The sequence below is a fragment of the Coregonus lavaretus genome, assembly GCF_964263955.1.
Source record: "Coregonus lavaretus genome assembly, chromosome: 11".
Taxonomy (NCBI): domain Eukaryota; kingdom Metazoa; phylum Chordata; class Actinopteri; order Salmoniformes; family Salmonidae; genus Coregonus; species Coregonus lavaretus.
In genome coordinates this window covers 36,160,547-36,177,860 of record NC_139998.1, presented here as the reverse complement: position 1 = coordinate 36,177,860, position 17,314 = coordinate 36,160,547, and the positions used below count along the sequence as shown (strand labels likewise).

General features: G+C 47.6%; 1 protein-coding gene across 1 annotated transcript in view; it reads left to right on the top strand.

Annotated features, from left to right (window-relative positions):
• LOC311137424 (zinc finger protein 423) overlaps positions 1–17,314 on the top strand; it is a gene marked incomplete at its 5' end in the record, with an annotated part of 131,441 nt that overhangs the window by 2,987 nt on the left and 111,140 nt on the right. The window contains one exon of the mRNA XM_084171914.1: positions 15,401–15,463. Within this exon, the coding sequence (XP_084028040.1) occupies positions 15,401–15,463 (63 nt within the window). The remainder of the gene's footprint in view (positions 1–15,400; positions 15,464–17,314) is intronic.

Genomic DNA, 17,314 nt, shown 5'->3' with positions numbered 1-17,314 from the left:
GGAGTTGCAGCGATGAGACAAGATCGAAAAAATGGGGTAAAATACAAAAAAAGTAATAATAGATAAATAAATGTTCCATACGCACAAAAACCTTTTCTCTCAAATGTTGTGCACAAATATGTTTACATCCCTGTTAGTGAGCATTTCTCCTTTGCCAAGATCATCTATTGACCTGACAGGTGTGGCATATCAAGAAGCTGATTAAACAGCATGATCATTACACAGGTGCCCCTACCTTTATCTGTGACCAACAGATGCATATCTGTTTTCCCAGTCATGTGACATCCATAGATTAGAGCCTAACTAAGTTATTTAAATTGAATGATTTCCTTATATGAGCTCTACCTCAGTAAAATCTTGGAAATTGTTGCATGTTGCGTAAATATTTGTATTCATTATAATTACAGTGTTAATAATACACAGGTTAGCATCTTATTGCAAGTGTTACTGCTGTATATTTTGTTTTGGATTGATGTAGTTTAGTTTTTTTTAAAGTGTGTGTGCATGAAGCGTATTCCTGACATCCCTCTACCCTTTCTATTCCTTCCTAAGACCATATGTTTTCAACATTAAATTGCTTTTTTATTGTCACCTAGGCTTTTGGCAGCATAGCCAAAGTTTCATTGGTCAACAGGCTGTTATAAAACAGTGAAGTGAATTACCACAGGGCTGATTGAGTGTCGAGAGCCTGCTCCCCTGTCTTTATTCAGTGTGTGCGCGCACGTGTGTGCGTGTCTGTGTTTAAGAGAGGGAATAATAGATAGTCTGGTCTGTCACTTTCACATTATGATATTATCATTTTATGTGCGTCCTTGTTAACTGGCAGCAGGCAAGCAGGCATGCATGTAATGTATTTTACCAATAATTGTTGCAATTTGTAAGTATAGAAGACTGTTGACCTGTATTATTGGTAGGTGAACCACAAAATAGATTTTTCTAAGCATTTGTAAAATGTTCATTGACTAAATAGCAGGGAGAGCGATTTTGTCTTGTACTTTGTATTTTGATATGACAAAAAAAGTAATTGGTCATTGTTCAGCCACAGCGGTAGTCTATTTTTATATAGAGCCTATTAGTTTGCATTTTGCACTTTTTCAAGATGAGAAGGGGGGGCTTTTTAAAGGTACAGTGCACTATGCTTATTAGAGTCCTAGACATAGGAAATGTAATAAACTGCTTATAGTGGTCCGATATTTACAATAAACTTTGCTTTAGAATCAATCGCTTATTATAAAGATATTGTCCAGGATGGACCTTCCTTCCTTCCTGTAATGTAGTGTAGTCTTGCTCTACAGCGGACCCTACTTGTGTGGAGATGTGTGCGTGCGCGTGCCCAGGAAGGGTGAGCTCCCATGCGGCCAGTGTGTCTGCCAATGACAATTCCTTATCAGCAGCCTGCCTGCTAGTGTGTGTGGAAGGATCTGTCTTAATGGACGAGCTCAGTCGTAGGCTGTGCCATTGTACCGGCTTAGCACCAGGGTTTATCAGCACTCTGGACTTACTGGGCTGGAACCGGCGCCCGCTCAGGACCCTCTCCGCTCTGGGCTTCCTTTCTAAAGAGCCAGCAACGCCGGGGTGACTTCTGTTATTAATTCTGTTTGTGTGGTTGGTTCCTGCTCCTCTGCTCCCCCCGAACCCCTCTACACCTGGCCTGCCAACCACAGCTCCCCCACCAGTACCTCCCTGTGGAGTCTGTCCTCTCTGAGTTCCCTCGCTCTGAAACTCTGATTGTGCTGCTGCAGTGGGTGGATTAAAATGTGTTGGAACAATGCGTTCAGAAATATATTTTCATTTCTGCTCCTTCCTGTGCAAATTGTGTACAGGACCATAGCATCAGAAAGGCCAATTCTCTCTCGCCAAATGTGGGATTAGATATATGATTTCATATTTTGCGTCATGTAGTGAGCTGTTCTTTATTGTGCAATGTTAACCTGAGGACATTTGGAATGGCCCACCTGTTGTTTGATGTTGATCCAGGCGGATCTGTGGCAGACACCCAGAGTTAACCAGCCTAAACGCCTGAGCAAGGTGCAGGCTCTGTAAATGGGATATGTCAAGCGCAGCCTTTTTTGAGCCAGTGAGTATGTGAGTGAGTGTGGTAATGAGTTTTGTGTGTAAATGTCAGTGCAGTGTCTCCAATGTGGAGAGAGGGCTGTGACCAGCTCTGCTCTTACCTCAGAGAGAAGGCCAGAACCATGAACCTTCTGGAGGGTAGCTGCAAGAGCCAGATCAGCACTAGCAGAAAACTGCTGTCTGTCTGGTCCAACAGTGTAGGCAGAGGTCTTCATGTTCATTTTTTTTCTTCCTATTTTGTCTCCTCCTCCTTTCATCCCTTCCCATCTTCCTCACCTTGCTTCCCCCCTGCTCTCCTCTCATCTCCTCTTTCCTCAAACTGGTCTCAGAGCATGTTGTATAATTCTGTAAGTAAATCAGAGATACTCCATTTAGTATGATATGTTAAGTTTTGTATGGTATGTATTAATTTGTGGATGTCCAACACCCATTCCCTATGATATGTTATGAATTACAATTCGTATGATATGTTACGAATTTTCAAAACGTACAATATGTTACGAATTAGCAAAACGTACGATATGTTACGAATTTGCAAAACATATTATATGTTATGAATTCTATCTAGGTGGCAAATATTAGCTAGGCTAGGGGTTAGGGTTAAGGTTAGGGGTAAGTTTAGGAGTTAGGTTAAGGTTAGGGTTAGCGTATTGTTTAGTTAAAAGGATTACGGTTAGGTGAAGGGTTAGCTAACATGCTAAGTAGTTGCGAAGTAGCTAAAAAGTAGTAAGTAGTTGAAAAGTTGCTAAAATGCTAAAGTTGTCTGTGATTAGATTTGAACTCGCAACCTTTGGGTTGCTAGACGTTTGCGTTATACGCGCACACATCCACCCCGACCTTTCGTTTTTGCCTTAATTAACCATCTGTCTTATGTAACCATACCAAATGTAGCATATCACACTGAATGGAGTTTCTCGGATTTACTTACAGAATAAAATGAAATGCTCTGAGACCAGGTTTCTCTCCTCGGCCCTCCCTGATGTCAGTGAGGCTGTGTTCATGCTGCTTTCTCTAGGCAGCTGCTCCTCGACCCCACGGTGTATCCGTAGGCTGTACATTAAACATAAGCAAAGGGGGCAATTAAACACCTTCACCACACCTGGCTGATGCATATATTTATTGGGGAGCCTCCCCTTCGGAAGGCTCCTCGTCCCAGCTCTGATGATTAAAGGGTGGTTGTTGGGGAGGAGAGGAGGAGGCCTGATGCTGAAGTCTAATGAAGAGCTTTGGTCCTGTGTTGACCCCTGCAGCCTGCCTTGAACTCTGGCCAGGGGAAGCTAGGCCTCCTGCTGGCCAGGCCCTGGCTCCTCCATCCTGCCTGAATCCGACTGGTTCCAGGGTGTCTTCCAGGGCTAGTATGGGTCTCTCAGAGCTGCAGGGGTAGGCATCTGGAACAGTCCTGGGTTGGAGATGGGAGACTGACTGTGCCCACGCACGCACCAGGAAAAATCCTCCAATAGCTTCCTTCTGCTCAACCTATTGATTCCACTGTGCCTGGAAACTTTCCTCTGAAAAACGCATTGAGTTAGAAACATACAGAAATTACTCCAATGGATTGAGTGCCTTGGGCTGTGTGTATATATTAGCTGTGTTAAGTTATTATGTAGCTCTTTGACTCATTGAACATAAAGTACATTCAGGAAGATGAAAAAACTGAACAGCATTTCATAGACTATTCTTTTCAATGTTTTTCAGTGGTCCAATATTTATCTTGGTCCTGCTGCTTGGCCTTTTAAGACAACACTACCTGCTTGTATCCACCAGCATGACAATGCTTGCCTCCACCATGCCATGGACTTTGTTATTGTATAACCTGAATGAAGTCATGGTTAAAAGCCTGGCGAACAAGGTTCATAGTCTTTTGAGCTTTAATAGAAGTTACTAAAGAGATTTATGTTTTCAGAAAAGCGTTGCTCTGTGTTTTGCAGTATAGTGTCTTGATACAGCTCGCAATGTCATCTCCAAATTGATTTAAGCCGTGAAGCAGCTTCTCTTTATCCTGGGGCTAGACACTCACTTGGAACCTTGCATCACATAGGAGTATTAAGCTCAGACAGAATTAGCCCTTATTGTATGGCCCTCCTTTATGCTGGCCTCTGCGAATAGCTAGTCCTTGATGTTAGTCACTTGTGTTTTTCTTATTTATTTTCATTCAGTTCCTCTGTCAAAAGGCGAGAACCCCCTACAGAGCCCAGAATAATACACCTTGCAAACAGCAGGGTGAGGAGCGGGAAAGAAACTAGTCTTGATTTCGCATGTCGCTCTTGATTTCATATGTCGCTCTCGATTTCACAAGTCGCTCTCGATTTCACGTCGCTCTTGATTTTCAGCACGCTTTGTAAATTACATTTACAAAGCATGCACACATCTGAGATGTTTTCATTTCCCTATTACAGTATTGTCTATGGTGCATTTTCACTTAACACACATGCATTGTTGAATGGTGAGCTACTTACAGATGGTGTTCCCATGAGCGAAAGATAGAGGGTGGAAAGGTTCACGCTTTCTCTTTCCCTCCCCCACAATGTCTCCCTCCTTTCTCACACATTTTCTAACAGTACTGTTATGTGAGAAATATTGAAGGTCAAATGAAACAATCTAAATGAAGGTCTCGAAACACAGTGTGTGTGTGTGTGTGTGTGTGTGTGTGTGTGTGTGTGTGTGTGTGTGTGTGAATTGATGCGTTGATGGCCGGAAACAGAGAGGTCTTGAGTCCATATGTTTATGTGTGAAGATGAGGGTGAGGCCTCTGCTCCCAGCTCCCAGTCACAGCTCTTTGTTATTCTACATCCAAGGCCATGAGTGACTGGAGGCCAGTGGAGGATAAGAAGTGGGTGGGAGAATGGGGTGCAGATGTGTGTGAGAGCGGTATCCAGGGGAGAGCTAGCAGTATCCAGGGGAGAGCTAGAGATGTTTAAGAGGTCATTTTTCAGAGGCAAGTTTAGTTGTAGTCTAATGTTGATTGAGCCAACCACGCAGCATCTATGAAGAGATGGCTGTCTAGCACTGTGCACTGAAACCATCTATCTGTGAATGTCCTACTCTGGGGTTGTCTTTGTATTGTCAGTGTCTCAGAGGCTTTTGAGTCCATCACTCAGACTACACCAAGGTGTGTGAAGGAAGGAGTCAAAAGAGGAGAACATTCTTAAAAGATATATAACATCTGTTTTTTCTTGCTTGTTTATCTTTCCCCTAATAAATGCTTTATGTCACCATCAAACAGGGGCTGAGAGATGGAGTGAGAGTCTGCAGAAAGAGAATAGGAGATAGCCGGGTGAGAGGACAGGGCTGTGGACTGTGGGGCCCGTGTGTTGGTCGATGGATCTTTGCTTTAAAAATGTAGAGTCTAGGCCTGTCTCAGCCTGCTGGTCCAGCCGTGTTGATGGGCAGTCCAGGGACCATCCTCTCCTCTTCCCCAAAAATACATGGGTAGGTGGGGGAGGATTGAGGAGGGTGGTGCCCTGCATCACCATGTCCATTGTAATGCCCTTCTCTCCTTCTACGGTAGAGTAGTAGTTGGTAGTTATTAGGGTTTTGCATAGTGTCATGCACCTTCACCTCAACTTCACCTGTAAGCCTTTCCCTTTCTACGCATGGTCCATCTGGCTATACTTAGTGGCAGTGATTGAGGAGACTGGTGTTGGTGAACGTTGAATGTGTTTGTGTTTGGGATAAGAGGAACCCTCCCATGACACACCAAGCAGGCAGACCGGCAGCAGGCTGTGTGAGGAGTGTGAGGCGGTGGGTCTCAGATGGAGCGTGACTGCAAAGTTAATCTGTCCTCCAGTGATATGAGAGCCACAAAGCTCCTCCAGAAAGGGTCCTGCTGTAATGCCTAATCAAGTCTGTATCAAACTAAATAATGCCTTAGCGTGAAATTGGAATCTCAAGTCAAAAAGCACTCCCCAGCCTGTACTACAGGATAAGGCAATTAAGGGTCCCCATTCTGCCTCTCTCTCTCCCAAGCAGCCCCGGGTCCTCTCTGAGTCTGATGCCATTGTCAGTGTGTGTGTGTGTGTGTGTGTGTGTGTGTGTGTGTGTATGCATGCATATTCTCTCTCTGCATGTCTGTGTCTCTGCATGTGTGTGTTGTTCTCCCTGTCTCTGCATGTCTATATGAGTGTGTCTGTCTCACTATCTGTACATGCTGCTGAACAGTACGTGGGTACGGTATTGTTTGGTGTTGGTGTAACTCTATGCAGAACATCTATTCCTGGAGGGTCTCATGAGGGTCTCTAATCCAGAGAGGCCTTCCTCCTCCTCCTAGGTCACCAGTCAAATGCTGCCTTTTTGGATGGGGAGCTAGTGGGGGTGGGGGGGCAGGGACTGCATTCTCTCTTTCTCTGTCCCGTCCCCTTCTAATGGCACCATAGCGGAGCGTTTGGAACGTGAATACCTCGTCGCTTCCCCAGTGGGTTCTGTTGTGAACCTGTGTCGCATTCAATGACAGCGGGAGGCAGCCCTTGTGATTTAATCATGTCTGCTTTTGTCTTCACACATTCCTATTCCTTTTTTCTACCCCCCCTCTCCCTCCCTCCTTCATTCTCTCTCTCTCTGGTGTTTTATGTACATGCTAGAGGTATATTGAAACCATTTCCCCCTCTGCTCTGACAGTTGAGAAAAAACCCACATTTGAGATCTGAGAGGCCCTTTAATCTTCCACTGTTGTCTGCTCCCTAACATGACAGAGACGTGTTTGTGTGAGTGTGTGTCAGGGTGCCTGTGTGTGTGTGTGTGTATATGACTATAAAGTTGATTGTGGCTCTCTCTTGGTGTTGAGAGGTTGATTTGTTGTCGGCTGATAAGCTCTTGGCGCTGTATCTGAGGCTGAGCGTGTGGATTCCTTAGCTGCCTGAGACAAAGGTAGCGCAGGCAGGCGCAGACGGTGCAGAATCAAAAGGAAGGGGGAGAGTTGACTCTGCAACCAGGGCTTTCCTCAGGAAACGCCTGCTGACGACAAGAGCGACAAACACAACAACACAGCACAGCCAGGAGTGTGACATGTGTACAAAGGGGATGTGTGTGTGTGTGTGAGAAATAAATACACGGGACCTATCCTGTGAGTGTAAACAAGAGAATGGGCCTATCTAAAGGAAACTGTCTTCCATTTCCCTTTGGCCCTTTTCTCCCTTCCACTGAGTCACCAGTATCCCAGCTCTTACATGACCGTGAATTCAGACCCTGTACTAACAGAGCGTGTTTAATGCACTTGGATGTTTGTCTCTGTTTGAACCAGTGAACAGAGAGTGATCAGAGCCTTCCACACCTGAAACCGCTCAGCTCTGCTGCTCTGGTGTTGGTTAGAGAGACCAGCCAGATGGATCCTGTCCTGCTGTGGAACTCTACTTTGTGGAGGAATGTAGTAGGCATTCTGCTCCTCCATTGACTCTCTCCAAGAAGTAAAGGCATAGGCCTGTATCTGGTGATTTGTGTCTGGGGTTGGTTCTGCCAGTGCTCCTCTAGTTGTAGAGCTGGGCCTAAGGCATGGTCTTGGCGTGGGTGCTGCTGCTTGCATGCTCCAGGCAAGAGAGAGAAAGTGAGTGATCAAGCCAGGGAGATGGCCTACTCTTCACAGAGCTCTGCTTGGCTCCAACTAGCCAGGTTCTCCCCAGGGCATCAGCCAAGATCTGCCTGAGGAAACAGAACCTAAAACCCCACAACCGCTGCTACTAGCCATCCACCCACACTCCCATCCTCCGTCCTCTGCTCTTCCACCCCTATCCTCGCTTCCTCTCTCTCTACAGCTCTTTCCATTCTCGCTTGTCCTTCAGTTCTCCGGCATTCTCCAGCCTCTAGACCCATAAACCCTTGCTCCTGTAGAGATGGGGCTGTAGGGGTATGAGAGGGGGGGTAGGGGGGGAGCAGCTGGACGGCTCGACAGGATTTTGGAGCCGTAATGTCCTCTGTGAGATAGACAGAGCTGTGGGCCCCGTCAGGCTTTGTGTTTTTTCTCTGTGCCATCTAAGCTCTCTGCTGTTTTCCCCCTTTCCCCCATTTGTGCTTTTCTGGCCGGTGGTTTGTGTTTTTAGGGCTGTAGAGCGGTTTCAGTGCTGATAAAAGAATTTGGTTAATCAGCTTCTGTCCCTGTCCCATAGTGGTGGCTTGGAGGACAGGCCATTGAAGTTAGAGCTCTGGACGGCTTGGGCTGCAGATTGGCATCACGCTTGGTCAGTGGTGGCACAGTGTCCCACAGACCAGAGGGACACTACAGCCAGCCAATGAGAGATCCTCTCTCAGCCCGCACTTGCGCAGAGGAGCACCCTGGGATTTGGCATCCCTGCCATTGTGCCCATTTGTTTGGGGAGTAAGGAACGGTAGGCCAGACAATGCGGCCCTGCATGCGTTCTGGTGAAGCTGTCATACTGTGTTCAACTGTGTTGGATCTTGCCTAGCCATCTTATCTCAAGAGGACCACAATGGAAATAAGTCCCAGACTTTACTGTGTGTTATCCTCCATGATTTTACTCATGTGCATGTATGGCTTTTTCAAGTTTAATGCGTGCTTGTTTTTTTTAAATGGTCGAATTAATAAACTAAACTGGGGGATAGAGATGCAGAGCAGACAGACTGCTGCATACGTTTACATTCTAGTCATTTAGCAGACACTCTTATCCAGAGCGACTTACAGTAGTGAGTGCATACATTTTCATATTGTTCCCCCTTGGGAATCGAACCCACAACCCTGGCATTGCAAGCGCCATGTTCTACCAACTGAGCCACACAGAACCACATGCAGCAATGGGCTGCACTATACTCTCCCATCACTGTGATTAATGACTATAGCTCTGTAAATATGACTGCATTGTTGTTGTCTTTCTGTTAGTGGTGAGTTGGTTTAGTCGTTCCCTGTGGAAGTCACCAACATGCCAGTCAGTTTGTCTGGAAGCAGACTGGTCTGCCGTGGCTGCTGGCCTTCGAGTCAAGACTACAATGATGTTCAGCTCTCTTCACTGGCACAGGAATTCTCTTGTATTCCAGTTGTGTGTGTTTGTGTGTCTCCGCACGATGCAGTGAACCGCAAGAGTGAACTCGGTCTAGCACCAAGTCCTAATCCCCAACTGTGTACGTATGTTAGAGGATGAGAGAGGGTGAGACAGGCAGAGTGAATAAGTATTTCATGAGTGAATGTGTGTGTAGGAGAATGGGAGAGCATTTGTGTGTGTGTGTTCAGTTAAGCAGGGCTGTGTGTGTGTGTGTGTGTGTGTGTGTGTGTGTGTGTGTCAGATCAGGTGAGCAGGGCTGTGTGTGTGTGTGTGTGTGTGTGTGTGTGTGTGTGTGTGTGTCAGATCAGGTGAGCAGGGCTGTGTGTGTGTGTGAGTAGATGTGTGTAGTCAGTAGCATTGCTTGCTCCCTAGGAGGGTTTGGTCCATCACATGCAGACTGCACTGTGCATGTCCACATCATTCTCCCAGCTATTAAAAGCCATTAAGCCATGCAGAACAAGCCAGGCTTTTATCTTTTATTAATGATCTTGAAACCCAAGACTCGCAGTCTTTCCCTCTGCTATGTCTATGGAAAAGCCATTGGCTATAGCTCAGTGCAGTGTGTGAGGACGAGTCGTAGAGGACCATTATGTTTGAAAAGACACAAGTGCACCATTAGTAAAAAGGGCAGTAGTCAGGCAGCCCTTAGATGTTAGTGTTCCGTCTGTCTTGGGGTTGTTCAGGTTGCATTCTATTAGTCTGACATCGTATTTGAGTTGAAGAGAAGTGAACAGCCAAAGGCTTTTAAAAGAGAACGGCTCCAGTTGTGCTTGGCTAATAGAACCAGGAAGTAGCGCGGTGGAGTGTTGGGGGAAACACACTGCGAGTTTGTAATGATTTCACCTCTTTCATGTTTCTGTATTATGAGGAGGATCAGGAGGGAGGCGCTCTCTTTTTCTCTATGTCTGTTTTACACATTTATAGAGATGGAGCTCTCCTCCACCTTATGTTTGGAGATCAAACCGCCATCATTCAGGTACAATGGGGTGGGGATTACAAATGTTGTGTGTGTGTGTGTTGCTCCGTGGACAAGAGGCCTGATTGTGTGTCTGGCTGCGGACTGCGCAATAGCTGCTTGTTGCGATGTGGTGTAGTGTGGTGGGTACGTGCTGTGGTATGGGGTGGTGCAGGGCCGGGGCCCTGTGGATCCAGTGAGCGTCCATGTTAATGAAGGGATCTGGCTGAGGCTCTAGGAGGGCTCTGCTCTGAGCCGCAAAACAAACTCCTGCTTCCTGTCGGGTAGGCTCCCAAGGTGTTGCGCTGCAGTTTTGTTCTTAAAGAAACACGCATACTCTTGTACACACTTACACACAGGCCTGTACACTCACACACACTATCGGATGCATTGAAATTCATACACTCACACGTGCTCTGTACAACACATACACACACAAACATAGATCTGCAAATGGGCGGCTGCTAATGGCTTCCAGTGGGAAAGGGGGAGAGCAGGGTTTTATCCTTTAAGTGTAGAAGACTTAATCAGACAGAATGGCCGGGGGCCAGCAACAGGACTGTGCGGCCCTCCTCTCCTGGCCAGGGGAGCAACTCCACACACATTACGCATTCTGCGTCTACCTCTCCTGTAGACTGCTGCAATGGAGCTGGGCCCAGGTGAGACCACTTACTCTCTCCCTCCCTCTACCACTCTTTCTCTCCAGTGCTCTCTCTCTCCCCAGTGCTCTCGCTCTCTCCACTGCTCTCTCTCTCCTCTGTGCTCTCACTCTGGTTAGGTCTGCAGCGCTCTCACATAGCTCACACTTACTGTTAGATTGTTCATTATCCGATCTGCATAATATAGCAGCCTTTTATCTCTCTAACCATCCTTTCTTTCTGTGTCTGTGTCTAGCACTATAGCTCTGTACTCTGCAGTGTGCTAACAGAAGGACAAGGCTGCAGACTGAGGCTGCCTGACCTGCAGTCTCTTTGTTAATGAAAGGCCCTCCCCTGGGTAGACAGGAGCACAGTTGTGTTTTGGGGTTGTATGAACAGGCTGAGGTAGGTTCTTTGTCTGATAGGGGGGTCTGGGTGTGTGCCCTGAGGTCCCCTGCACCCTGTTTGCTTTGTGTGGAGGAGCACACGCACCGTTCCTTGGATAAATTAAAGCTCTCATTTAGAAAAAGCACAATTGGAACACAACGTCCCCCCCCCCCCCCCCCCCCATGGGTACATGGGCTTATCTGGTAAATTCATGCTTGCTGTTTGTGATGTCGTCAAGAGTGGCTCATTTGATCTCTACCCTCGCGCTATTCGCTACTTCGCGGATTGCTGTGTTGCCAACAGCAACGCAACCATAGCTACATTAGCTTTAGTCCCATAATGTTGCAGCTTAACACTACTTAACAGGGCCCAGAAATGCAAATAGCAGCACGCTCTCCCACCACCGGAGCAGCAATTAACAGAAAAGGAATTTCAATAATATAGAAATAAATTGTATCAAGGATTGGGTTTGTGTGTTTGTGTGTGCCCCATGGGGGATCTGTGTTTTTTTTTCCTCCTCTGAAATAAAAGTTTAACGAGAGCGGGAGGGAGAGGAGCCTGCCCCTGCAATGCTGCTAAACACAATGTGCTCTCTCTGGGAGCTAGGAGCTCGTTAACCTCTCTGTACCTGCCTCGCATACTCAGCTTAACATTCAACATACAGGTGTTTAGAGAGGGGGAGTGGACTGTTGTAGTGGAACAGTCTGGAAGGAACCTGGTAGGAGGTTCTCATCAGCCTATACCAATACTGGGTACACCCACTCTATAACTTAGGTTATGATTTGTGGAAATGGTCCCAGTTGGTGAAAGAGGGGCTAAACCACACCTCAGTGGGGAGTGGACTAGGAGGGGATGGCAGCAGTGGTGAGTGTACTAGGAGGGGATGGCAGCAGTGGTGAGTGTACTAGGAGGGGATGGCAGCAGTGGTGAGTGTACTAGGAGGGGATGGCAGCAGTGGTGAGTGTACTAGGAGGGGATGGCAGCAGAGGTGAGTGTACTAGGAGGGGATGGCAGCAGTGGTGAGTGTACTAGGAGGGGATGGCAGCAGAGGTGAGTGTACTAGGAGGGGATGGCAGCAGTGGTGGGTGTACTAGGAGGGGATGGCAGCAGTGGTGAGTGTACTAGGAGGGGATGGCAGCAGTGGTGAGTGTACTAGGAGGGGATGGCAGCAGAGGTGAGTGTACTAGGAGGGGATGGCAGCAGTGGTGAGTGTACTAGGAGGGGATGGCAGCAGAGGTGAGTGTACTAGGAGGGGATGGCAGCAGTGGTGAGTGTACTAGGAGGGGATGGCAGCAGTGGTGAGTGTACTAGGAGGGGATGGCAGCAGTGGTGAGTGTACTAGGAGGGGATGGCAGCAGTGGTGAGTGGACTAGGAGGGGATGGCAGCAGAGGTGAGTGTACTAGGAGGGGATGGCAGCAGTGGTGAGTGGACTAGGAGGGGATGGCAGCAGTGGTGAGTGTACTAGGAGGGGATGGCAGCAGTGGTGAGTGTACTAGGAGGGGATGGCAGCAGTGGTGAGTGGACTAGGAGGGGATGGCAGCAGTGGTGAGTGTACTAGGAGGGGATGGCAGCAGTGGTGAGTGTACTAGGAGGGGATGGCAGCAGTGGTGAGTGTACTAGGAGGGGATGGCAGCAGAGGTGAGTGTACTAGGAGGGGATGGCAGCAGTGGTGAGTGTACTAGGAGGGGATGGCAGCAGTGGTGAGTGTACTAGGAGGGGATGGCAGCAGTGGTGAGTGTACTAGGAGGGGATGGCAGCAGTGGTGAGTGTACTAGGAGGGGATGGCAGCAGAGGTGGGTCCCATTCTGGTTGTTGAGTTATAGGTATCAGTTTGCCATTTCTCTCACAGCCCCGATGTGTGTTTTGGCAAAGGCTGGTCAGTGTGCGTAGGAAACCGAGGGTATCCAAGGTAACCTATTGAAACATGTTGGAGTCATTAGACCACCCGTTCCTCTCACAGGGCAGTTTTACTGTAGGTTAATGATGATGTCACAGAGTTTCTGAGGGAATTTAAAAACAGGGGAGGGGCCTACTGTATAAAGTAGTAGTGTATATACTTTCCCTACCTTACATTCTCTTTCTGCCTCTGTCTAGCAGTCTCCCCCTCCACTACTCTCCCACTCCCACTCTCTCTACCTCCCGCTGGCTTCAGGGTTCATATGAACAGTGCTAGGTACACATGGGACGCAGGCAGGAGGAGGAAATCTGGAGATAAATAAATATATCCTCTCTGCTAATGAAGACGAGCAATTCCCCACAGTCAAATCACGAAAATGCTTTTATTAGAATGGTGTTTTTATCTCTTTCTAATGACCGTTTTCTTTATTCACCCCTTCTCTTCTCTGTCTGCTTCTCTTGTTTTGTTTGGCTGCCTGGTGATCGTGGTGTGAGGTCTGTCTCTATCCTCCACTGGCTCTTTTCAGAATGTGTTTCTAGGAGTGTGGGGTTGGTCTTGCCCAGGACCCATCGCTCCGGGAAACATCTGTATCCCGTCTTGTGTAGGGCCAAGCCCCAAATCCCGGCCCGCCAGAACTGGCCTTACCCTGCACTGGCCATACCCTGCACCCCTCCCTTACCCTGCCTCTCCATAGCAATTAGACTCTGTGTATGGCTGTTTGGTTGTATGACAGAGATAGTGTGAGTATCTGCATTTCCTATGAACTCCACCCCAATGATTGATTTATGCAATCTAAATAAGGTAAAATAAAAATCTGGCAACATTTCGAGATAAATAATTCCTAGAAAGCCCAGACCGATCAATACATGTCTGCGTTATCTCCACAATCCTAAATTAGGTTTTAAAGCCGTTAATGATCCTGTCCGCTTCCCATCAGAGATGGATGGGTTTGCTGTATTACTCCCAGTGCATTGTAGCTCTGTGTGGGAGGCTGGGGTCTGGTAGTGCCCTGAGCTTGTTTTAGCTAGGGAGCTGTGTGGAGAGTTGTGTGCGTGTACAGGGTTGTTGTGTGCTGTTGCCTGCAGGTTAACTGAGCACAGTAGTACTGGGTAGTTGTGTTTCTATAAAGCACCATCCCACCTCCTCTCCTCTACCCTGCTCTGCTCTCCTCTCTGCCTGACTACACTCCACTATTCCCCCTCTAATGAAGCGCTAAATGGAAGATGAGGGAAGCCCTGATTGGGTGTAATTTAGCGGTTTTCTTCCTCAACTGGGAAAGTAGTGTCTTCAGGAATTAAGAAGTCCACTGCATGCCAGACCTATTTAAAGAAGACCTCCGGTCAACTGACTCTAGACTTCTACAGTCGTTGGTATTGGATGGCTTGACAAATTATATATTTTCTGAAAATACCTTGAGCTCAGTAACAGTCCAATAGGAGGATCTAAGAGCAGGATGGGCCCATACCACAGTCCTAATGGGATCAGGATCTTCATCCAGCCCACAGTTTTCCACAAACATGCCTGGAGAGTGATCTCTCCTCAGAAACACAGATACAGGTAACTCTCTAACCTAGGATGGAAAAATAGAAATATGGCCTCTGAGTCTCCTGTACAATGGGAATGCTCCATTAATGGTGAAAAGGTACTACTGAGTGAGCTGACCAATGGCAGCGCTTCAGCTTGAACAGAGTCCTGGCTAACTCCAGGGAAGAGGAATAGTGAGCGATGGAGAGAGATGTTATGGTGCAGGACCAGAGTTGACCCTGGTCTTCCAGGGGTTTGGCAGCCTGCTTGGTTTTAGCTCTAGGCCATCAGCAACAAGGCCAATCCGGACTGGGCCTTCTGGCCGACACACTGGTCCGAGCACTGGATCTCTGGATCGCACTCATGAAATGAAGATGGAATGGTTGTAGAAAGGAAAACTGAGCCTGTTGCCCTTGGCTTTGTAGGGGAATATGAAATACAGTGTTAACTGGTCTGGTGAGGAGGTGAGGAGTCCACTCTGACCACCCCTGAGGAGAGGGAGGGAGGGAGGGAGGGAGTCCTCATTGTGTCCTGACTACTGTCATTTCCTGTTTGTGTGCCAGCGGAGCTTCCTTCCTCTGCAGTGCCCAGGAAAACCTTCATCACACGTCCCTGTTCTGATCTGGTTGTTGTTGTTACATACAGTATATTGCACTTCTGAAATTAGTACACGAAATCAAAACACAGAGAGCACATTTACAGGCACACAGTCACCTCAGGGTAGACAGACAGACAGGGGACCTTTTGATGTTTTCTCCCACCCAACCACCCAGCTAATGAATGATTGAACACTTACTTCGATGTCTACCTTTGTGTTTTTAAAGCATGGTCGTATGTGGAGTCAGTTAAACCAAATAACAAAAGGATTTAATCCTACAGATACTGTATGTATTTCTAAGCATCCCCCCCCCCCCCCCCCTCTACCTCTCTCTCTCTCCCTAGCGGTGGAAGAAGGCGAGTCGTCGGAGTCTGCAGGGAACTGGGATTCATCGTCTGCCCAAACAGGTATCCACTTTGTTATTGGAAGTGTGCAGCCTGCCAGGAAGATGTCAGGTCCGACACACAGATTAGATTCTATACTGTATGTTACATTCCAGCTCTTCCACCAGACAACCCACTGAATCAGAATCTATAATATCAATTCCACATGGCCCATAATGTTCTGCTGCGAGGGAGCGCAGGGAGAGGGGAATGAGAGAGGGAGGTATGGAGCGAGAGAGGGAGAGCTTTTCACAAGACTCAGGAGGCTGATGTCCAGACCTGGCAGGTAGAGCTCTGGTGCTCCAGTGGTCTCACATCCTGTTTTGAGGTTTTGGTGGTAAAGTAGTTGCACTGAATCAACGCCCCTGTCCTCCCTCCTCCCAGCCTGCTCTATCCAGCTATTCACATAGGTCCTAGAGCACAGCAGTAAGATGGGTCCATGATGGGCCCAAATAGACTCATGGTGAATGCAATCAAGATAATTTTGTTAAATTTAATTTATGGGTCCCTTTGATTAAAGCATGGCACCCACTTCAATTGTTTGACATGCAGTGCAGATCCACAGTAGCACCCTACATGGAGTCATTGGTATAGCTGTATCAGGGCCTACCTGGAGATAATGCAACAGATAAGTTCCCTACACACTCTGTTAAGTATTTATGCATAGTCACTTTAACTCTACCCACATGTACATATTACCTCAACTACCTCAACTAGCCGGTGCCCCCGCACATTGACTCTGCAACGGTACCCCCCTGTATAAATAGCCTCCCTACTGTCACTTTATTTTACTGTATATATAGCCTCCCTACTGTCACTTTATTTTACTTCTGCTCTTTTTTTCCTCAACACTTTTTTTGTTGTTGTTTTATTCTTACTTTTTTTGTTTAAAATAAATGCACTGTTGGTTAAGGGCTGTAAGTAAGCATTTCACTGTAATGTCTGCACCTGTTGTATTCGGCGCATGTGACCAATAAAATTTGATTTGATTTGAAGTGGTTCAATTTTACAGAACACTGTATGAGGATAGTGACCGCTTATGGTGATGGTGACATGTTGGCCCTACTGTAGTCTGAATCAGCCCGCAGTGTAACATTATGGAGGGGAATATTACTTGTCTTATTGTAGAGCTGTGAGAGATAAGAGAGCTGAATGTTCTATATGTAAACGGTGCTCTATCTCGCTCACTCTGCCCTCCCTCACTCCTGGGAGGGGAAATGGAAAGTGAGGCCCTGGGGTATGATGACGTGCACCCCCCCCCCCCCCCCCCAGCCCTCTGCTAACTCCCCTCAGGGGGCAGGGGCTGTTGCTGCTGCGGGGGTGCTGACTGAGGTCCTGGGTGGCTGGAAAGTGCTGTGTGTGTGAGATACAGCAGGAAGGGGAGTCCCTGTGCTCTCACTCTAGCTCTGCTCTCTTCCTCCCTGCTACTTCTCTTCACCTCTTCCCTACACACACTCTCTATCTATATCTCTCTCTTTCTCTACATCTCCATCTCTCTTTTCTCTCTCCTTTCTCTCTCGTTCTCTCTCTTTCCTCTCTATCAATTCACTCCCTCTCTCAGTGTGTTTGTTCTCCTGTGTTCATGGGCATTTTTTATTTAAAAGATAAAACATCTCCTCCTTTTCCCTACGAGATGATGTCGACAAGGACACTGGCAGGCTTTTCTTGATATTAAATTCAAATCTTCCCTTCTCTGGAAAATTTGTTGAGTTTGGAAAGAGCAGCAAGGGGGAGGCTGAGGGGGAGATCCAGGGAAGAGCCAAACAGCCCTACCCCCCCCTGCCTGCGTGCCCCTAAGGACCTCCGAGGGCCCCTTCGGTCTGTCCCACAGGGGAATTGGCCGGAGGTGCCTGCCCCCGCCCTCCACCCAAGCCT